The 20,664-nt window shown below is 44.7% G+C and overlaps 6 protein-coding genes, 1 long non-coding RNA gene and 2 other non-coding genes across 15 annotated transcripts; 6 read left to right on the top strand and 3 right to left on the bottom strand.

The window, feature by feature from the left end:
- Window positions 1-400: 400 nt before the first annotated feature.
- LOC111073527 (solute carrier family 28 member 3) lies at window positions 401-3,711 on the top strand. The gene is given in 9 exon segments (XM_022365864.2): window positions 401-644; window positions 1,363-1,416; window positions 1,495-1,699; window positions 1,763-1,929; window positions 1,931-1,971; window positions 2,035-2,799; window positions 2,890-3,217; window positions 3,280-3,460; window positions 3,536-3,711. Coding segments are annotated over 8 exon segments (1,827 nt in total). The 5' UTR covers window positions 401-644; the 3' UTR covers window positions 3,622-3,711.
- Window positions 3,712-3,786: 75 nt separating this feature from the next.
- Window positions 3,787-6,368, top strand: LOC111073526 (solute carrier family 28 member 3). The gene is made up of 6 exons (XM_022365863.2): window positions 3,787-4,008; window positions 4,062-4,362; window positions 4,430-5,194; window positions 5,258-5,585; window positions 5,661-5,841; window positions 5,909-6,368. Exons 1-6 carry the CDS (start codon window positions 3,837-3,839, stop codon window positions 6,016-6,018), a joined length of 1,857 nt encoding a protein of 618 aa, XP_022221555.2. The 5' UTR covers window positions 3,787-3,836; the 3' UTR covers window positions 6,019-6,368.
- Window positions 5,860-8,977, bottom strand: LOC111073530. Its single transcript, XM_022365872.2, has 10 exons — window positions 8,576-8,977; window positions 8,353-8,513; window positions 8,168-8,298; window positions 7,884-8,107; window positions 7,665-7,819; window positions 7,507-7,612; window positions 7,295-7,448; window positions 7,068-7,239; window positions 6,710-7,010; window positions 5,860-6,654 (listed from the first exon to the last, which is right to left on the bottom strand). The coding sequence occupies exons 1-10, from the start codon at window positions 8,828-8,830 to the stop codon at window positions 6,058-6,060; spliced, it is 2,256 nt and encodes a 751-aa protein (XP_022221564.2). The 5' UTR covers window positions 8,831-8,977; the 3' UTR covers window positions 5,860-6,057.
- A 116-nt stretch (window positions 8,978-9,093) lies between these two features.
- LOC111073529 (probable ATP-dependent RNA helicase Dbp45A) lies at window positions 9,094-11,064 on the top strand. The gene is made up of 6 exons (XM_022365871.2): window positions 9,094-9,240; window positions 9,302-9,843; window positions 9,901-10,067; window positions 10,121-10,479; window positions 10,544-10,697; window positions 10,759-11,064. Exons 1-6 carry the CDS (start codon window positions 9,165-9,167, stop codon window positions 11,036-11,038), a joined length of 1,578 nt encoding a protein of 525 aa, XP_022221563.2. The 5' UTR covers window positions 9,094-9,164; the 3' UTR covers window positions 11,039-11,064.
- LOC111073528 (NAD kinase 2, mitochondrial) lies at window positions 11,042-16,021 on the bottom strand. Of its 5 annotated transcripts, none has more exons than XM_022365870.2 (8): window positions 15,863-15,971; window positions 14,153-15,789; window positions 13,268-14,095; window positions 12,499-12,745; window positions 12,052-12,280; window positions 11,784-11,990; window positions 11,323-11,725; window positions 11,042-11,263 (listed from the first exon to the last, which is right to left on the bottom strand). In XM_022365870.2, exons 3-8 carry the CDS (start codon window positions 13,305-13,307, stop codon window positions 11,160-11,162), a joined length of 1,230 nt encoding a protein of 409 aa, XP_022221562.2. In that variant the 5' UTR covers window positions 13,308-14,095; window positions 14,153-15,789; window positions 15,863-15,971; the 3' UTR covers window positions 11,042-11,159. The 5 variants fall into 5 exon arrangements, with proteins under 5 accessions (XP_022221562.2, XP_022221559.2, XP_041449281.1 ...); XM_022365867.2 differs by having other exon boundaries at window positions 12,052-12,292; window positions 15,863-15,970; XM_041593347.1 differs by lacking the exons at window positions 11,042-11,263; window positions 11,323-11,725; window positions 11,784-11,990; window positions 12,052-12,280; window positions 12,499-12,745 and having other exon boundaries at window positions 13,343-14,095; window positions 14,153-14,625; window positions 14,770-15,789; window positions 15,863-16,021.
- Window positions 16,022-17,863: 1,842 nt separating this feature from the next.
- On the top strand, window positions 17,864-19,440 carry LOC111073580. 3 transcript variants are annotated; one of them, XR_002607724.2, is made up of 6 exons: window positions 17,864-17,883; window positions 18,122-18,174; window positions 18,429-18,486; window positions 18,666-18,851; window positions 19,037-19,080; window positions 19,329-19,440. It is a non-coding gene; the product is annotated as an uncharacterized LOC111073580 (long non-coding RNA). The 3 variants fall into 3 exon arrangements; XR_002607725.2 differs by having other exon boundaries at window positions 17,967-18,174; XR_005967696.1 differs by lacking the exon at window positions 17,864-17,883 and having other exon boundaries at window positions 17,960-18,174; window positions 19,329-19,439.
- Window positions 18,524-18,598, top strand: LOC121404163. The gene has a single exon (XR_005967772.1). It is a non-coding gene; the product is annotated as a small nucleolar RNA Me28S-Gm3255 (small nucleolar RNA).
- LOC121404162 lies at window positions 18,886-18,969 on the top strand. Its single transcript, XR_005967771.1, has one exon. It is a non-coding gene; the product is annotated as a small nucleolar RNA Me28S-Gm3255 (small nucleolar RNA).
- Window positions 19,366-20,663, bottom strand: LOC111073574 (cytoplasmic tRNA 2-thiolation protein 1). The gene is given in 4 exon segments (XM_041592798.1): window positions 19,366-19,825; window positions 19,827-20,262; window positions 20,322-20,479; window positions 20,535-20,663. Coding segments are annotated over 4 exon segments (1,032 nt in total). The 5' UTR covers window positions 20,583-20,663; the 3' UTR covers window positions 19,366-19,435.
- Window position 20,664: the final 1 nt, after the last annotated feature.

Below are 20,664 nucleotides of genomic sequence, written 5' to 3'. Positions count from 1 at the left end.
TTTTTTTAATTTTTTAAATTTGCTGTTTTTGCAAAATAATTACTGCGACGGAATATCACAAACTTTCAACTTCAAATGACTGAAGCAGCTGACGCAAGCGCTAATTTTGGACTTCCCCGAGTTAGAAAAATGCAAGACGAAGACAAAAAAAGAATGCGGAATGCGAATATGTAAATTTCTCCTTTTTTCATTCTTCATCGTCAGAGTGCATTTTTTTCCATTTTTAATTTAGTTTAATTTGACTTTTTTCCGCTGTGAACCAAAATAAAGATTTCTGATAGATTTTTGTCATGGTTATTTTTTTGTTAACTTCGTTTTGCCCGTGACAATCTACATACGAAACTGATATGCGCGGCACCCGCGGTATTAAGTACGTTTTTTAAGCGCCCTAATGAAGTCGGTTGAATTTAGTATGATCGCGACTGCCCATCGAGAACAATGGTAGAGCAGAGCAGTTAGCCCCGTCACAGCCCCGAAATCAGCTAAGAGCTAAGCAAATGCACCACTAATCATTCATCAGTATTCGGCCAAGTACGCACCGTGTCGACGACTTTGGAAACTTGTTTGATAGCCGCTACAAACGATAGCATAAATTAAACACAAACAAAAATAAATACGAAAACAACAACAGAGAACAAAAAAAGGTGAATTAACTGGCGTAAAACGAATGCAAAGCTACAACTCTTACATATATATACATATGTATGTACAGGCAGATTTTTAAATATTATTTACACAAGTGATTTTACGAGTCGTTTATCTGATGTAGTTGCAGCTTTAAGCTGGATTTTCTCCAGTGACTAATATTATTATGTGGTTATAAAATACAACGGCGGATATACCATAACCATAACTCTGCGATTATAAATTAGTGTTCGATTAACTATTTCACGAGTTCTGCTTAAAGGAATTTTGATAGTGCTATCAGCACTGAAAACGTTTTTGCAGCCTTCAAGACAAACTCCCTCTGGGGCCAGGCCATAAAATCTATAGGAAATAATTGCTATATACTATATATTACGAGTGACAGTTGAAGTGGCATATTTACGGCTCAAAAGAGTGGTTTACGATCGATAATACATATGACGAGTATCACTTGCTCGCCCTTAACCTTAGCACGAGTGTGTTAGATAGTGCCACAGTGTCCGTTGCAGGTTAAGTTTTGTAGAATGCGTTGACAACCAGCAGCAACCAAGGCATAGAATCTGATTTCCTGACTTATCGCCCCCTGCTCGAGTGTGATTTGAGGCAAAAACCCCTAATCGGCTGTCACTTGAGGCTAAACTTGTTTTTTGCAGATTGTAAAAATATATAAAAGATTACGATGTCGTATAACCATTCGGGGGGGATTTTTCATTACAGATGACAACGGATACGGCAAAGGGGGCCATAAACAATGGCTACGAACTGGATCATGTAAGTACATATACATATGTAGATTAATATACCCCTTGAACACTGATTGATTGGTTTTCAATCATTTCCGCTTTGCAGCGGGAACTGGACATGCCAAATGCGGCAGCATTTAAGGAAATGCCACAGCACGGCCTCGAGCTGCCACAAAGGGGGGAAGAAGGAAAGGGATTCTTCTATAAAAATCCAAAAATAGCACGCATCGTGAAGATTTCGGTTTACATTCTATTGCACCTTCTGGTCGTGGGCTACTTCTCGTATGCCACCTACCATTACAACGACATCAGTAAGTTCGAATTATATCACTCATAGTGCCCTAACTGAACTCTATTTGATTCAATTTGTGTAGCTAATTACGAGTGCTCCTGGAACTCGTCAGGTAATCCTCTTTGTGGCATCAACTGGTGCTCTGGCTATGGCATGCTGCTGCTCGTGCTGGGATTCATCTACATTGGCATGTTCTACTACTATATATTCAAGCCGAGAGTGGGTCTCTGGCTGCACAGGGAGTACCTTTAAGCCGGCTGCCCGAAAGTGGCACAACTTTAGCAGAACCAGGTGGGCAGGGCACTACGATATATTCGCGACAGATCTGATTACATTTTCTTGTGTACTTTACAGGGCTGTCTCGCTGGCCTGCATTGCCCTGTTGCTGGTCTTTCTGGCCATCTTTCTGTACTTCGAGACTAAGGATGAGCCGCAGAAGCTGGTGTCGCTGGTGGCCCCCTGCTTCTTCATACTGTGTGGCTATTGCTTCTCCACGAAACGCAGCGCTATTAAGTGGCGCATTGTGATCACAGGCATCACGTGCCAATTCCTGCTGGGCATATTCTGCATACGCTGGGAGGTGGGGCGGAATATCTTCGATTGTCTGGGCCAGAAGGTCGCCACGTTCCTCGACTACGCCAAAGATGGAGCACAGTTTGTCTTCGGCGACTTCCTGATTAAGGCCGAAGTCTTTGCGTTCGCCATTCTGCCCGTGATCTTCTTCTTCAGCTTCTTCATCTCCATCCTGTACTACATGGGCGCCATGCAGTGGGTGGTCATCAAGCTGGGCTGGATACTGCAGCAGATATTGGGCACCACCGTCTGCGAGAGCGTCACCGCCGCGGCCAACATCTTTCTGGGCATGTCCGAGAGTCCACTGCTCATCCGGCCCTACATCAACAAGCTGACCAAGAGCGAGATACACAGCATAATGGTGTCCGGATTTGCGACAGTTTCCGGCACGGTGCTGGCAGCCTACTTGTCCTTCGGGGCATCCGCCGCCCATTTGATTACCTCCTCGGTAATGGCTGCCCCTGCCACGCTGGCCATCTCGAAGCTCTATATGCCCGAGACCGAGGAGAGTCAGACCACATCCGAGTCCATTGAGCTGGAGAAATCGTAAGTGAATCGTAATTATCCATTGAGACAATGTAGCTTGACCTTCCCCCCCCCCCCCACACACACACACACACACACACACACACACAGGCAGGACTCGTCTTTGCTGGATGCTGCGTCCAGCGGCGCCAGCAATGCCGTGCCCATTGTCCTGGGCATCATTGCCAATATCGTGGCATTTGTGGCCTTTGTCGCCTTCCTCAACGGCATCGTCAATTGGCTGGGATATCTGGTGGGTGTCGATGATATCGACTTTGAGTGGATATTCTCCAAGCTGTTCATTCCGCTCGTCTGGGCGATGGGCGTGCCGAGCCAAGACTGTAATCTCGTTGCCAAGGTCGTGGCCACAAAGACAATAATAAACGAGTTCGTGGCCTATGAGCGACTGGGCGCCTACATACAAGCGGGCGAAATCACAGTAAGTCGGGACTGTCCAACTATCCATATATGACTATGCTAATCCTCTATGAACTGTCTTAGGCTCGCAGCGGTGGCATTGCCACGTTTGCCATCTGCGGCTTTGCCAATCCCAGCTCGCTGGGTATTCTCATTGGATCGCTGAGTGCCATGGCACCGAATCGACGCTCCACCATCACCTCGGTGGCATTCAGAGCCTTTGTCGTGGGCAGCATTGTGTGCTTTGTGTCCGCCAGTTTTGCAGGTTAGCAGCAGACTATAACCATATATTAAACCATGGAATTCAATATATTTAATGTTCTTTCAATGCTTCTTTCAGGCATACTCTTACAAGAAGACGACGAGAGGGCGAACTACGACAAAATCATACAGAAATTGGGTCGCCGTAATGCCACCCACGGATAGGAATACACAGGCTGAGATCTTAGATCGTTACAGATAGCTGATCAACTTAAGAATAATAAAAAGAAAAACCATATTATTTATTAAAAAATAACAGAGGGTATCCATGAAACTTTCATTAACAAACCATTTAGTAGTTTTAGAAGTATTTCGGGGACTGTATCAGGCTACCAGGCTACATATGACAATAGAGCATACGTTGAAACATAAAACATTCCATGTTTAAAAGAGACACAAACACCGATCAATCCGGTCCAATGGAACAACCACTGGACGTGGAAGAGGAACCCTCGAAAAAGAGGGGAATTCTTCTACGTGTGGTCCATATACTTTTTCACATTCTGTTGATTTCGTATTTCATAGCCGCAACAGTTGTTTACATTACATATGGTAAGTGTTGCCAGTTTTTCGATTGATTTGTGGTACGGCATTATCATCTACAGACAGGAACACCAGCAAATGTATTAGTCCGAGCAGCACAGACGATCCGGCGTCCTCGAATAATACAGCGAATGCAACAGAGAGTAACAGCGGCCTAGACGATGAAGATGAACCAAAATTTAAGCCGTTTATACTATGCAAAATGAACTGGTGCCATGGCTACGGATTTCTCGTATTTTTCTTTGTAATTTTCTATATACTTTGGCTGTACTACTGGGTCTTCAAGCCGTTTATCGGCCAAAAATTGTATGACAATAAGATCGATCCGGCCCTCGACAAGTGGATTGAGTTCAGTCGCCGAAGGTGAGTGTGGCGCAAAACGAGGTTTTCTTCTGCTCCTCATAGTTGATCGTTCCTGCTAACTTAATAGGATAATCTCCATGATAATGCTGCTCATTATTATCGTCCTGGCTTTGGCCTATCTGGTATTCGAATGCCGCGACGACATGAACAAATTGGTGGGACTTGCAGGACCGGTGTGTTTCTTACTCATTGGATTCGCCGTATCAAAGCACCACAAGGCCATTCCATGGCGGATCGTTACGCATGGCATATTGGGACAGCTGGTGCTGGGCATTTTGTGCCTCCGCTTGGCCTTTGGTCGAGACGTGTTCGACTGTGCTGGCGAGAAGGTAACCATTTTCCTGAATTTTGCCAGCCACGGAGCCCGTTTCGTCTATGGCGATCGCATTTGCGACGAGTTCGTGTTTGCCTTTGCCATACTGGCGGTGATATTCTTCTTCAGCGTGGTCACCTCCTGCCTGTACTATCTGGGCGTGATGCAGTTCTTCCTGGGCGCGTTCGGGTTCCTGCTGCAGTCGATGGTCGGCACCACTGTCTGCGAGAGCGTCAATGCGGCCGGCAATGTTTTCCTAGGCATGTCGGAGAGTCCCCTGCTAATCCGGCCGTACATCGATGTACTCACGAAGAGTGAGTTGCACACGATCTGCACCTCGGGCTATGCCACAGTGGCGGGAACAGTGCTGGGCGCCTACATTTCCTTTGGCGCGTCGCCAGCCCATCTCATCGCGGCCAGTGTGATGGCTGCTCCGGCATCACTGGCGTTCTCCAAGCTCTTCTACCCGGAGATTGAGGAGTCCCGAACCAGGTCGGAAAATATCCAGCTGGAGAAATCGTAAGTTCCTTTATGCCCGCTAACAATTCTGGTTGCCACACGATCGTCTATCATCGTCTGCAGGCCGGACAGTTCCATCCTGGATGCAGCAATCAGCGGCGCTTCAGCCGCTCTGATGATTGTCCTGGGTATTGTCTCGAACATTATTGCCTTCCTTGCGATCGTTTACTTCTTCAGTGCCGCCATCGAGTGGATGTTTGAGATGCTTGGCCAGGATGAGATCACATTGCTGTATTTGCTCAGTAAGATGTTCGTCCCGCTGGTGTTCATCATGGGCGTGCCCCACTATGACTGTGATCGAATTGGACTTGTGGTGGCCGAGAAGACCTTCATCAATGAGTTCGTGGCCTACAAGCACCTGGGCGAATTGATCGAAGAAAACAAAGTTGATGTAAAACTTATTACTCGCTCTCTACTCCTTCCGTGCGATCGAATCGATTTTTTTTATCTGTGCCTTTGCTTGCAGAGTCGCAGCGCTGCCATCGCTACATTCGCCCTCTGCGGCTTCGCCAATCCGGGTTCCCTGGGCATTCTAATAGCAGCTCTGAGCGCCATGGCACCAGCTAGGCGCACGGACATAACGCGAGTGGCGGTGCGCGCCTTCTTCGCTGGCAGTTTTGTCAGCTATACATCGGCATCGATTGCGGGTAAGTTTTGCATTCGTCAGTAACAATGGCAGGCTGCACATACAGAACCATTCATTCACTTTATTAGGTATTCTACTTCAAGAACGTGATCTTCGTACTATAAGCCACAAATTCTCGCGCTTTGTGGAATCCCATATGACCGAAAATACCATGGAACACCAGATGCTGAATGTATAACAATGATATCAATGTTCGAGGACTATTCATTTAAGCTTATCAACAATCTACCACATTCAGAATGTTACGCAACTTATCGACGACTTTCTTCACCTGCTCTCTATCCGCAGCATCCAAGCCGGCTGCACTCTGGCCCAGCTGCAGCGAACTGTCGTAGAGTTCCCTTACGATTTCCTTGGGTGTGCTCTCAATCCGCTTACGCTTCAGACCCTGCGCTTTACAGTGGTGCTTCATCTCGCGGTTGTAGCTTGATTTAGTCAACACTTTACAGTTTCTGTCCGCTGTTGCGGTGGGCCCCGGCGATGGTTTCTGCCGCAATGTTTCCAGCAGAGGCAGCCACTCTTTATCTATGGCGTGGCGTGCGCTGAACGCCCTCAGCTGTGCATCATCGCTGCTTTTGCAGGTATGCAGAAACTTCTGGACCTGCCAGTTGCAGTGGCCGACAACAGGAGCTAGTCCCCGTAATAATTGCAGCTGTGCGGATGGGCTAATTTGGTCCACCAGCTTGAAATATACACTGGTGAATGTGTCGCACTTTTCGTCCCCAAGTAGCTCCTTGACGAATTCATAGGTCTGTTGAAGCCACTTGGAACAATCCGTTTTCCTATGCTGTGCCAATAGCTCCATGAGAGCAGCCTGTTGGTAAAGCACAACTTACAAATTTTGATATTCTCCTTGCGACTTTACTCACCGCTTCATAGTACAGCTCTATTTTATTTGGTGGGCCGCTCCCCAGGAGCTGCAAGCGCTCCAGTAGACTTTCCCCATATCTGCTGTTTACAGGTGCAACAGCTTGCAGATACCGAAAATTCTGGGCACTGAATGGGGGTAGCTCATGTTTGCCCAAGCCATGGAAATACTTCAGGAAGCGCTGCACATGCCACTGACTCGGGTAATGGGAGAACATTGCGTACGCGTTGTTGCACTTCTTCCAGTAATTAGTGGCCTGGACTAGTGTGTTTCTGTTCCAATCCGTGTTTACCTCCATCAACCTGTCATATAAATAGTTATGTCATTGTATGAAAGGGAAATCAGAAGGCAGTTACAACCGAAACGAGAGCATAAGTATATCCGTGCAGGCTTGTGATGTGACGGGATCTTCTTGGAACACACCAGTGCAAAAGTAGTTGTTTAGTTCCTCGCTGTCTGCCAAGTACATAAGGCTGGCAAAGGATTCAATCACTCGTTCGTAATGGTCAGCATTCACAAAGTGTGAGGCATCTGCGGACACAATTAAATTACAACAATAATGATTCATATTTCACACAAAATATACCTTTAAATATGTATTCAAATATTTTCTGCAATGTTCGACAGGTGTGAGGCGTTACAACGGCATTTTCCACCGTGACAGCAGCTACAAAATCCAAGCAAATATAAAAAAAGTCATGTTCTGCATCCACCGGGTCGTTAAGTGAAGCAACAAGTCGCTAAAATGTAAGCATTCGATTAATACACATCTTAATCAAAAATATGATTTTAACTTGCCTCTTGAAAGTCCTCCAAAGGATAAGCCAACTCAAAGAGTTTTAGCTGGCACGGTCGTATATATTTAGATACAAGTAATGGAATATCCCCACCCACATCATGTGTCCTAAAATAACCAAGATAAAATGCAAGAAAAGCGTGGAAATTGACCGACCTACCTTGCGCCACTCATTAGCAATTCAATGAGGGTTTCCGACACAGATTCGTCAACATGCTTAAACTCGGTCTTAAAGAGTTCGTACAGCATTATTAGATATGTATGCGTTACCTTCAGATACTCTTCCACCTTTTCCAAGGGCACAGTCACTGTATCCTTTAAAAAAAAAAAGTGAATTTTTAAAGCTTGTAACTAGTTAAATGCTCTGGAGAGTACTTACTTCCTTTTGGATTGTCTCCATTTGATTGAGAACCGTGTCGCCTAGATGCAAGACGGTTTCCTTGAGCCAATCAGGCATGGTCCCAGCCTCCCATTGGCCACGATCGACATATCGCATGTATTGCAGGCAAATATAGGTCATGGTTTTGCTTGTTTTTGTAAATGCCTGCAAATGGATGATCTTAGTGCCCAAGAAACCAGATATCTCGTTCATCTGTTGGATCACTGTAAAAGAAAGCCAGATGAGTGAGCACGTGGAACGTGTTAAGTACGCCAAAGACTTACGGGGTGTTATGCGAGGATTCACTTTCTTTGCACTGGCGGTGGTGTCTCTCAGCAGGGACAGCACAGCCGAGTGAAGGCCGATGGCACTTGGAATATGTTCCTTCAGGACATTGCGCTTAGAGTTATTTTCACTGGGGGGAAATTCCAAATGTTATCATCTAAATGAATCTGAATCGTTAACTCACCTTTCACCCAGATAGCCATGCACAATGGAAAATAGAAAGAAGGCGGCCGCGTATACTAGACGTTCGCCGGACTTGAGCAACTGTTCCTTCGACGTTGTTATAAATTTTAGGGCCTCCGCAAGTACGGAAATCAGATCGCTGCTGTCCGCTGAAGTTGATTTCTGAAAAAGAGTGAAGATTTTAAGATTTGTTGGTGGACATTAGAGAGCATGCAATTGCTTACCATCGTTTGAAACCAGTCGCACATTTCCTTGAATGCAGCGACACAGCATACCGCTTCATTAATATATGCCCCGAGTACTTTGTTAAGCCATAATGCCAGTACGTCCGCAGTCTTGGCCTTTTTGTTCCTTATGCATTCGCTGCAGACCCTTAACGCCGATTCAACATCGATAAGGATTACAATGTCTTCTTGGTCTATGCTCTGTAGCTCACTGAATGCCACAGATATTTCCTGTTCCCCTGAATTTTCAGCCATTTCAATAATGAATGTTTACATTTTAGTTTTTAAGACCGAGCCGCGCCAATCACGCGATAACATAGTCTCTAGGACTACAAAAACCATCGATGGTTTTATCACTTTACAATTGTAAAAATTATAATTTTTTTTTCAGTTATTTTGTGGTAAGAGGTTTTTCGTTAGGTAATTGGTTCTGCACATCCTTTTTAAATGCACTTTAATTATTTTCTAGACTTCAAAATAGTACTTTTTCACAGAAACGATATATCGATTGTTTTTCGACTATCGAAAAATCGATAGTGCCATCAATGATTTTGGACGTCTCGCGCACGTTGTGTTTTTATTTACAAAAATGCAGCGAAAGGAGACAAATCCGTTCCAGAGCCTGGGACTGCGTCCTTGGTTGGTCAAGCAACTGACAAAACTAGGTAACTATATCTGCTTTCCACTAGGAAATGACTGCTAATGTTTGAACTTGTTGGACTTCAGGCCTTAAAGGCGCTACGCCCATACAACAGAATTGCATTCCCGCTATATTGTCGGGAAAGGATTGCATTGGCGCCGCCCAGACGGGATCGGGCAAGACCTTTGCCTTCGCCCTGCCCATACTGGAGAAGTTGAGCGAGGAGCCAGTGAGCCACTTTGCCTTGGTGCTAACCCCCACACATGAGTTGGCATATCAAATCTCGGAGCAGTTTCTGGTGGCTGGCCAGCCTATGGGTGTGCGCGTGTGTGTCGTGTCCGGCGGCACTGACCAGATGATCGAAAGCCAGAAGTTAATGCAGCGTCCGCACATTGTGGTGGCCATGCCCGGACGTCTGGCCGATCACTTGACGGGCTGTGACACGTTTTCATTTGATAATTTAAAATATCTCGTTGTGGACGAGGCGGATCGCATGCTGAACGGCGACTTTGATGAGAGCCTGGCCATAATCGAGAGATGTTTGCCGAGCACCAGACAGAACCTTTTCTTCTCCGCCACAATGAAGGACTTTATGAAGGAGTCCAGTATATTCCCCATAGCCAAGGATGTGAGTATACCTTAATGACAAAAGGGACTTGCTTCAATAGACTTGCTTTTTGTTTAGTGTGTCGAATGGTCGCAGGACTCAAATGTGGCCACTGTAGACACTCTGGATCAGCGATACCTGCTGTGCGCTGACTACGATCGTGACATGGTTCTCATCGAGTCGCTGCGCAAATATCGCGAGGCGAACGAAAATTCGAATGTCATGATATTCACCAATACAAAAAAGTACGTGCTACACCATTTACCTCAAAAGTCATTACTCAAATATGCAATTTCAGATACTGTCAACTGCTTTCGATGACCCTGAAGAGCATGGAAATTGACAATGTGTGTTTGCACGGATTTATGCGGCAGAAGGAGCGTGTGGCTGCCCTCAGTCAATTCAAGTCCAATCACATCCGCACACTGATTGCCACGGATGTGGCTGCGCGCGGTTTGGATATACCCAGCGTGGAACTGGTGATCAATCACATGCTGCCACGGACGCCCAAGGAATACATTCATCGCGTGGGCCGGACAGCGAGGGCTGGCCGCAAAGGCATGTCCATTTCCATATTTCGCTTTCCGCGCGACCTGGAACTTCTCGGCGCCATCGAGACGGAGATCAATACAAAGCTTACAGAGCATCCAATAGATCGTATGTGATCAGCCTGCCTTATCCTTGTATCTCCTTGCTAAAATCCCTGTTTTGTATCTTTTAGAGCGAATGGTGGAGCGAATTTTCATGCAGGTGAATGTGACGCGACGCGAGTCGGAGATGCAGCTGGATAACAATGACTTTGATGAGCGTGCTCAAAACTACAGACGCAAAACGTGGATAATGGAGGGCAAGGATCCGGATGAAATGGAGGCGCTGTAAGCTGCCGAGTAGGCCATTATGGAATCATTTATTAATTCTCTTTATTTGTTTTTGCAGCTATCGCAAAAAGCAAAAGGATAAATTGAAAGAAATTCGTCGCAAACGGAAGCTTCAGCATGCAGAGTCCGCCACTGGTGAAGAGGGCAAGGTGTTCCTACAAGACGAACGTTTCAAGTCCGTGGACAGTGCGCGATTCGAGAAAAAAGGTAAAGCCCGCAGTCGGAGGCGACCTTCTAAGGATGGGATCGAAGATGAGCCCCCAAAGAAGCTGACTAGAAGCAAAACCAAGGTTTTAGGAGGCAAACAGAGGAATTTGAAATCGAAAGTGAAAGTTTAGGGACTTTTTAAATAAATGTTTATAGAATAACAAAATAACTTTTGAGCTTAAACTTCTAAGTAGTCTGCAAAATGCATCCTTAAATAATTTTAAAATTTCAGACATGCTAAGGCATCAGTAATCAGTCTAGGGCGATCGTCAGGAGGGCATCTTCGGGATGGACCTCAAGCAGTGCCTTGGCGCCATCGTTGAATGGATAGGATATGCTACCATCTATGACCAGATCTGTAAGCGAATGCAAATTGTAAATGCCACATAAAAGATGATGCCCATCGATTACTCACTGGCATCGATGCAGTGCGACTTGACAAACACATTCTGCACGAAATCACGCTCCTTAAATGTCTTCGGCGAAGGCCAAACGCCCACACATATCTGCTCCCTGATCGAGTAGCAGAGCCGCGGATCGTCTGGTGCAAACAGCAGACCTTGGTTGTATCGCTGGGCGATCTCCTCAGCATTCTCCCTTAGCCGGAGTACATCGGCGAAGTTGCTGTTTGGCAGCGATCGCAGCAAATCGTCTACGTCGCTGCTTGTGATGCGATTGATGCTGGTGTGCCACGAAGTAGAGCCAGTGCCAGTACTAACGCACAGTCCCGAGCACTTGGTTTTGTTCACCACATCCTGATGATCGAGCACAAGCTGCAGATGGGACACACGGGACGAGATGTGCTCGCCAATGAAAACCTGAAAATCAATGTCGCAGTTAGAAGTTTGTTCGTGTCTTGGACTCTTTCGCATTCACCTCGTTCAGAGCTAAATAGGGTAGGATGCGCTTCATCTTTGCCTTGTATTTGCTGGCCATGTGATTGTCCAGCATCTCGGGATCCGTTGTCACCTGCTCCATCTTGACTTCTGTGTGTCGGAACAGATCCGTGGACTCTGGAATCTTGCCATTGCTGCCCAGCAGCGTGGTGCGGACTCTCGAACGATGCATCCACTTGAAGTCCCCCTACAAAGCAAACAGAATCCAGTCACACACAGGCGGTAGAATCAAGTATAACACAACTTACGCTCTTGATGCGTGCCACTGCATCGGCGGGATTGTCCGAGTAGTGCTTGGGCAGCATGAGTCGACCCTCCGAGTGAAGCGGATCCGAGTTGAAGCCCACAATTGGCGTCTTCTGCTGGCTGAGCGCAAAGAGGGGACTGGCGCGGCCGGCGGACAACAGAAAGGTGCCATCACCGCCCACAGGAACGATGACATCCGCCCAGCTCATGACATCTTTGCTCAATGAGCTTCTAAATTCAAGTCTGCTCGTTTAGTAAAGTCAACAGCGAGGGGGCCACATGAGAGACACATTATGTGGATGGTGGAAATACAATTGTAGTAGTAGGTAGTAATCGTGGATTATGACGGCGACGACACAAGCACCACATAAACACAGCAACAGCAACATCGACAAAAGTTAGTTGGCCACACTCACACTCGCACTCACATTGAAGGTAGCGATACGCACCTGCTGGACAGCTTCACCTCACACCCGACATCCTGGAAGCTCTGCACGATGCGTCGCTCAAAGTCCTTGTGGAGATTGTGCAGATAGAGGACCATCTCCACATCGGTGCCCCGGTCGCGCAGCTTCTGCTCCAGCTGCTCCTTCGACAGACCCGGATGGCGTAGCTGCTCGAATTCATAGCGCGACATTTTGGTCACCACCAGGGCCCGCTTAAGCTTGAAGTTCGCGGGCGTAAACTTGCCATATTCTGGAACCAATTGAGCGCAATTGAAACTTGGTTAGTTCATCCTTTGCGGCGAATAATTTACTCAGCCCTTCTGGTAAAGTCCGCTTTGCACACAGGATCATGACATATGCGCCCGTTTGAAGTCGAACAAATAGTTTAAACAGAAATTGCTTAGCCTACAATGTGGGACTGGTCAAAGTACGGAGAAAGTTCATCAAGACAAAAGGCCCAAAGATTTAGCAAATAATCTTCAGAGGAGACTGTCATGTCGCGAGTCTCACGACTAGATAGGCAGGCATTAGAGTACAAATTTGGATTCCTAGCAATGCCAAAACACACATGCCTTACGCTCTGCCCAATCCGAGCTGATAATGATAATGGTGGAGTAACAAGTGACCACTCAACAGCGAGCAGCAAGTGTGTGTGGGTGCGCGTATAACCGAATGATTGGGGGGAGAGGAGATTGCCAACAAAAAATGGAATTGCGACCCAGACAGGAACGGAACTACAATCACCTTCTGTACGGAAGGGAACTGTCCTTACCTTTCGAAAATCGCTGCAGGAATTGCTTCGACTTCAACATGCTGGGCACTGACGAACAACAAACATTTATCTGAATGTTATACGTTTATTTCTTGTTCTTTCTGCACTTACAAAACTAAAAATAATTGAATTTTCTTTGTTCAGATAATTGTCGTATGGTCGTATGCCGGCATTCGACCAGAAATCAAAATAATTATTCACTTGAGGCTCTCGATATAAAGGGGAATATATCACTCGATCTGCCTGTCTATCCTATCCACTTCCATTCGATTCGGCTATGTCACTTCCACGTTCTAACTATTTAGCAGATTAACTGATTGATTATTATTTTACTCTGTTCTGCTTTGCTGTTCCTCCATCGGCGAATCGCTTCTGTATGAACATTCGCCTTTTGCTGTAAATTTATCGCCGTTTGTTTCTATTTTCGTCCGCTTTCGCTTCTCTTCTCACATCTCGGCTCGGCTGTCCATGAGTACTTTTTGTTGTGCATTGCTGATAAGCAGCTCAGCATGTTCTTATCAGCAAAAGTACGTATATAACAAAAAAATCTCAACTCTTGTGTTCTGATGTGGCATTCACACTACAGCCACCACTATACACTTCTCTTCTTCTTATCCTACACCACACCAACGCGCATTCACACACGTCCGGCAATACCGGCTGCCCGCTAATTCTTCCATGTTTGAATTGGCTACACTTAACCTATTGTCATGATATATTCTTAATAATAATTCCAGCGATGCAGCTAGTTTAATACACCATCAATGGCATCCAGTTTCACAAATGGCGCTGCTTGGGTACATTTTTATTATGCACACCGTAGTTTGGCTGAAAGTAATATGCGCATAAAATATACAAATTGAGAGTCTTTTTATTATACATTACCTTGGTTTGGGAATCATTTTCACCAGTAGCCAGCAAAAACAACACGTTCTGGGTCACTTTGCGAATATCGGCCGTTTTGCAATCGCTTAGACTCATACCAAGCGCCTCACCTACAAACATACCGCTCTTTGGAGGAGCTGGAGAACCCAATAATGCTTCAAGCTGTCCTTTGGCCGATGACTCCCAACGATTCTGACGTGAATTGATATTGATTGGACTTTTGGAGCGCATCTCGACACTGCTGTTCCAATTGTTTGCAACGATATTGGGTCTAGTGATGTTTGGATTATTCGAGAACATCCCACTAACGCTGCTCGAATTGGCTGTGCCTTGATTATTCTGGAGCATCCCGTCGAAGCTGTGTGAATTGCCAGATTCTTGATTATTCGAGAGCAACCCAAAAAAGCTGTTCGAATTGATGGATCTTTGGTTATTGTGGAGCATACCGCCGATGCTGTTGGAATGGACAGATCCTTGATTATTCTGAAGCTGCCCGCCGAAGCTGTTCGAATTGCCGGGGCCTTGATTATTCTGAAGCTGCCAGCCGTAGCTGTTCGAATTGCCGAGGCCTTGATTATTCTGAAGCTGCCCGCCGTAGCTGTTCGAATTGCCGGGGCCTTGATTATTCTGAAGCTGCCCGCCGAAGCTGTTCGAATTGCCGGGGCCTTGATTATTCTGAAGCTGCCAGCCGTAGCTGTTCGAATTGCCGGGGCCTTGATTATTCTGGTGCATCCCGCCTAAGCTGTTCGAATTGCCGGGGCCTTGATTATTCTGGAGCATCCCGCCGAAGCTGTTCGAATTGCCGGGGCCTTGATTATTCTGGAGCATCCTGCCGTAGCTGTTCAAATTGCCAGATCCTTGATTATTCTGATTATTCATCCCGCCGTAGCTGTTCGAATTTGAGGTGTTCATATGATGCGAGAGCATCATGCAGTTGTTGCTGTTAAAAGGTAAATTATTAGTATTCGAGTTGGCATTGAAGGTGGATCCATTGGGACCCAAGTTATAGTTTTGGAAGTCATCATTTGCGCTGTTTAATACGTTCTGCAGTTGACCAATGTTTGCATTACGTTCATTTAATTGAGAAGACACTTTCTGTTGGAACGAAACGTCTAGACCATGATGAAAACCAGCAGACACATGGTTTTGGTTGTAATTAGACCTGTTGTTGCGCTTGTTGATATTGTTAAGATAACCTTTGCCGCGCTTCTGAATCGGACCCTGGTTTTTCTGCTGAGGCTGCTGCTGTCCGCGAATGCCCCCGCTTGCAGGGGCCCTTATGCCAAGCCGCGATTTAATGCTCGGACGTGGTGGCGTACTAGGTGCTGCAAATTGTTCAGTACTCGCATCCACGTGATTAGCTTCCGCACGATCATTGTACATTAGCTGATCGAAATCATTCTTCTCAAAATTCAGCTGGTTCATATTTGATGCGTGCGCGGCGTCGTCCACATCAATACTTTTCTCCGCCGTAAGAAAGTTGAATTCACTATCATCGTCTTCGTCCTGAGATAATTCGGCGTCCTTGTACGACTGCAAATGCGCAGATTGTCGAGTACGGCTTGACATTGTCTTCAGTTTATTGGCTTTTCTGTAGTAAATGGGCATTTCGTCTTTTCGTACTTTAATGTAATCATCTGCGAAAATGAACGATTGTTCATTTGCACGCAAGTTAAGGAACATTAGAAAACTAATGTGAAAACGGCTTACCCAAGCTCCATAGTACGGTGTTTGCATTGAACTCCGTCATTTTGGTTAAAAACAACTGATTAAATGTATTTTGTGTATGTATTTCATGCAGAAGCGCGGCGTCAGAGAATTACAGTTATGAAAAAGGGTTGCATGTGGAGTCGCTGTCGGCTGCGATATCGTTTAACAGAACAGCACTGATCGATAGGAACATTATTTTTACTTAGCTCAAAACTTTAAACATAAAACGAAAAGAGGAAAGAATTGGTTGAGTCAAGACGACAATATAATGGACCTGGACAATAAAGTCGTATGAGAATAGATTTTAATTTTTTGGCGGGCAATTCTATTGATTGTGGGGTAAAGTCGATGCTCGGCTATTGTCCAACATTGATACTATCGATTGAGACATCGATTGCTTTTTTACAACAGCAGCCAACTTTCCCTAGTTCCGGCCACTTTTACGCTTATCGCACAAAAATACCGATATTTTTTGCAAGCTACCCTGTGCATTGATAGAGACAATCAAAAGTCAAATCTAATCTAATGACGTGAAACGGCAGAAAAAATATGTAAATTTTCTCCAAATTCAGAAAAGTATTCTTCCGTGGATTGTGTTCCTCAAAACAAGCAATTTTATAATTTTCGACAGTCGAAAAATATCAGTTAAGAACATTTGATTTGTATGGGAAAAATGTCAGCAACATGGGGAAATGAAGTAGCAACTTTGCATACCTTGGGAAAATGGATATTATGGACTTGAGATATTGTTTGTAATATCAGGCTCCAATTAATGCAGAAACTACTCAGTCTCTGTTTTCAAGATATTAACGAAATTTGGCAGCTGACGGGTTCCAATAAGAGGTATCAGAACCGGGATAAATGTATATATAAAACAGAAACATGTGCATTAATAGGTAAATAACATGTCAATCTAGGATAAATCATAAATAATGTTTCAATGGAGCTTGGAAGAACAAAATTAGCATAAATTAAAAGAAATAAGGTATACAAAAGTCCTTACGCATAAAAGAAACTTGGTTGGCCAGCAACATTGACGTCACATCTAGTCAACATTTACGTTTTATGCTTTGGCCGCTTTTGCTTGAACCTTAATATGTACACAATTATATGAAAAATAGTTCTGAAAGCTAGCCAATCCTAAACAAAATTCATTGAGGAATCGGATAAAATTATCTTTTTAGGGCTAAGAGGGCCAACTATCTAGTAATATTAAACTGAATATCAAAATGGACGAATTTCATATCACAAAATATCTCGGTATGGCAGCCCGCAGCAACTACGAATTGGACGAGTCTGGCAGCGCCACAAAACGACGTCACATTCGTTTTATGTTGTTTTTGTTTGAACCTTAATATGTAAATAATCCAATAAAAAGGACTTCCAAAACCTTGCCAATACTGTAGAAAATTTATGTATCTATCGGATAAAATTATTTGTTTAGGGCTGAGAGTCCCAGCTAGCTAGTAATATTAAACGGAATATCAACGTTGAATGTTTTGAAAAAACAATCGATACTATCGTGATAGCTCTAATAATTATTAAAAAACCATTGAAACCTTTTAGGACCTTGTCCATTGTAAAAATTAGATGCCACCTGTCGATGTGTTTACAAATGTGTCTACGTATTTTATAGCAGCCAATCCAAACATATAAAAAGCGCAACTACTGTAGCTCATGATAGTCTCAAAACCATCGATAGTAGAGGCTAGCAGCAAAATATCGATACTATCGATAGTGACCTCAATGCATTGACTCCTCGTGGCGTGGAAATTTATTAACACTCCGTCTGTCGACGTCGAAAAACCAACTTATAGTCATGCGGCCACCATGAACATGTTGGAAATAGCTGCACCGTCGGAAAAAACATAACCTCAACAAAAAGTGTCAAAGGCACGTGTCGACACGGAAAAAAATCAATATACGATTATCACCAGTATCTGATCAATGCGGCAATATAGCTGCGATCAAACCCCGTCATCCATACGACGATTTAATCACAAAAAATTTGTTAAAAAAATGTGAGTACCTGAATTAAAGAAATAATGTATTGAAAGATTGCATCGAATATAACTGCGAATTGGTTCATTAAACTTGTTTGCAGAACTCAATGTTGCAAGATTAAGTTGAGCGTCCGCAAAATGTAACTAGACCGATTGCAATTTACTTTGCAGTCACGTGGTCTAGAATCGTCTGCTGCTTAAACAGCCCTTTCGCCATTAAATCATCTATAATTTAATGTGTTCAATTATATTCCAGGTGATTTCTTGTGTATGGGATGCTGCGTCTGTACGCATGGCAATTGAAAATGGGTAAGTTTTAGCACTCTTTCTCAGTTTAAGTGCGCGAACACGAGTCGCTGGTGTAAAGAACTCTCCACTTTAGCTAGTGCTTTTTACTTGTTCGTAGATCAATTGTACTTTGCCCAAGCATAACCCAAATTTGTTATATCTGAATTTGCGGTGCATATTTTCTTTGTAAAGTCGACACTTTGAGCCCCTAAAAATATGTATACCAGAATTTTACCTGGACTGTACTAATGATGGATCCATTATTTTCTGTGCAGATACAAAATGAAAGACATGATATACCCAGCACGTGTTCTACAACTGAACTACAAAATGGTAATTATACAATTTATACTTGTGGGCGCAGTGGGGCAATACTCTGATGAATATAACTATTTTCTGACATCTCTTATGAACCGTTGTGATTCAATACTTAACTTCTGAAATCGTTCTAAATTAAATTTAGTTTTTTTAAAAATTTATTTGACTAACGAATGTTAATTTCTGTTTTGTAGGTAATCGGTGGATACCTAGAATCTTCAATTCAATGAAGACCATCTAAATCGGTCGTCGGCAATTCGCATGCAGTGTATGCATTGTACAAACACTGTTACACACGACACGTGTGCGAGATCGGGAAAGCAGCAGCAGCGTCATTTCTTATGCACATAAGACGGCCTTGCCGATCGCTGATCTAAATGGTAATTATAAAGCGATGCTCCGGCACCAACATTTAATACTCTGATGAATATCTTTATTTTCTGACATCTCTTATGAACCGTTGTGATTCAATCAATTTAACTATTAACTACTGAAGTTGCCAAGTGTAGTTCCTATTATTAGTTTGTGTTCAACTTTGTTAAATAGTTATCTCTCCTTTTTGCAGGTATTTTGGGTTTGTGACCGACGGAACACTATGGGCCAATTTAGGTTAGTATTGATTGACATTTGTAGGTGGCTGTATGGGAATTTCAATGATGATCACTTAAACCATTCACAGACACCATATAAAAGTCAAGTGTTGACAAACTTCTTCAATATTTTTTTGGAGATAGGGAGTCTCGCTTGACCGTGTATGGACCATGGTTAAAAAATTGGCACTGAGCTTCATATACAAACATTTTTATATTATAGATGTCGAATGCACCTTGCTAATAGTACATTTTCTATCTTTGCAGGTTCAACATGATACACTCTGGCGTCCCCCCCACGTGTCTCTCACCCAAAGACACGAAATTTGTGCACATAAACCAATAAATTATAATAAATGACTCCATTTAAAGTATTAAAAATCGTTTTTTACTAAATTTGCACGTTCTCTAAGGGCCAGCTCTTGGTCCTGCCTGGCGATCATGCGATCGCCCTTGGACTTCTTTCCAATGCCCAGCTTGGGCAGTCCGCGGTTGAGACCCTCGAGCAGAACGCAGGCTTTGCATGGTTGCTGGGACGAAACAAAGCCGCAGCGATTGCACGTGCCGCGCACAGGGTTTTTGGCCGTATCTTTGAAGCGTAATTGCTCGCCCGAGTAGATGATGTCCATTATGACGGAGGGGCGCACTTTTTCTAAATCCTTGAGGAAAGCCCGGGCGTGACCCCGATACGCATTTGGGGCAAAGACGCATTCTGTCGAAAAGTAGACGAGCTTCTTGTAGTGCGCGTACATGACGATCTCCTTTTTCGTAGCTATATTTGAGTGGCTTCACGCGGGGTATGGAGTCTTGGCCACCACCAGTTCTGATGTCTGTGCAACGTCGCAGACGAGCCGTGTCTCCACGCAGTACATTCATCAAAACGGTCTCTGCAATATCGTCCGCATTGTGACCAGTGGCTATGCTGTCGACGCACAACAGCTTGGCGCCCCTATCCAAGGCCTGGCGGCGAAATACTCCGCAAAACGTGCAGTTGTTGGAGCGTCCAATCTGCGATACAATGCGATCCATGGTCCAGCCGTATAGCTCTTCGTAGGACAAGATTTTCAGTGGCATTTTATAATCGTCACGGTTCCGTTTAACCGTCTCCAGACTGTCGTCTCGATAGCCAGTAATGCCCTCGTCAATGGAGAGCAAAACAAGCTCTAGTCCGTAATCGTGGCGCTCATTCAGCAGCTTCATCCTGCAATGTCAACAGTTAAACGGTGCTTAAAGGGGGATGGGGTTCAAAGATGAACCTACACGTGTGCCAGAACCGTCGAATCCTTGCCACCGCTTGCTGCTACGGCTACCTTCTCGCCCCGCCGGAACAGCTTGCTCGAGGTGATCGTGTGGTGGATTTCGGCCTCAAAGGCGGCAAAGAAACACTCCTTGCACAGGGCATCTCCAGTTTTTGGGCGCTGTGTAAGTGAAACACATTGATACTCATTGCGGGGTACATTACTTAAGACTTACCTTGAGGGCTGCTGCTTTGCCACATTTTGATTTGCAAGTTATAGGCATTTCCAAAGCACATTCGGATTTCGTGATGGATTGTTGTGGACCAACAGCACTATGAGTTTTCCAGCACTAGCAACAGCTCAGT

The sequence above is a fragment of the Drosophila obscura genome, unplaced genomic scaffold (assembly GCF_018151105.1).
Source record: "Drosophila obscura isolate BZ-5 IFL unplaced genomic scaffold, ASM1815110v1 contig_186, whole genome shotgun sequence".
In the NCBI taxonomy this organism is placed as follows: Eukaryota; Metazoa; Arthropoda; class Insecta; order Diptera; family Drosophilidae; genus Drosophila; species Drosophila obscura.
The sequence above is the reverse complement of the archived record's forward strand: the minus strand, read 5'-3'. Positions and strand labels throughout refer to the sequence as shown.

Excerpts from the sequence above, each read along its gene's own strand:
- LOC111073526 (XM_022365863.2), top strand. The coding sequence starts at position 3,837 with ATGTTTAAAAGAGACACAAACACCGATCAATCCGGTCCAATGGAACAA. Across the intron at positions 4,009-4,061 it reads AGTTGTTTACATTACATATG|ACAGGAACACCAGCAAATGT; the intron begins GTAAGTGTTGCC and ends TATCATCTACAG. Across the intron at positions 5,195-5,257 it reads AATATCCAGCTGGAGAAATC|GCCGGACAGTTCCATCCTGG; the intron begins GTAAGTTCCTTT and ends CATCGTCTGCAG.
- LOC111073530 (XM_022365872.2), bottom strand. The coding sequence starts at position 8,830 with ATGGCTGAAAATTCAGGGGAACAGGAAATATCTGTGGCATTCAGTGAG. Across the intron at positions 7,449-7,506 it reads CTTTGGAGGACTTTCAAGAG|CGACTTGTTGCTTCACTTAA; the intron begins GCAAGTTAAAAT and ends CTTACATTTTAG. Across the intron at positions 7,240-7,294 it reads ATTTGAATACATATTTAAAG|ATGCCTCACACTTTGTGAAT; the intron begins GTATATTTTGTG and ends TTGTGTCCGCAG.
- LOC111073529 (XM_022365871.2), top strand. The coding sequence starts at position 9,165 with ATGCAGCGAAAGGAGACAAATCCGTTCCAGAGCCTGGGACTGCGTCCT. Across the intron at positions 9,844-9,900 it reads TATTCCCCATAGCCAAGGAT|TGTGTCGAATGGTCGCAGGA; the intron begins GTGAGTATACCT and ends CTTTTTGTTTAG. Across the intron at positions 10,068-10,120 it reads ATATTCACCAATACAAAAAA|ATACTGTCAACTGCTTTCGA; the intron begins GTACGTGCTACA and ends ATGCAATTTCAG.
- LOC111073528 (XM_022365865.2), bottom strand. The coding sequence starts at position 15,902 with ATGACGGAGTTCAATGCAAACACCGTACTATGGAGCTTGG. Across the intron at positions 15,790-15,862 it reads CACCGTACTATGGAGCTTGG|ATGATTACATTAAAGTACGA; the intron begins GTAAGCCGTTTT and ends TCATTTTCGCAG. Across the intron at positions 14,096-14,152 it reads AAAATGATTCCCAAACCAAG|CCAAACTACGGTGTGCATAA; the intron begins GTAATGTATAAT and ends TATTACTTTCAG.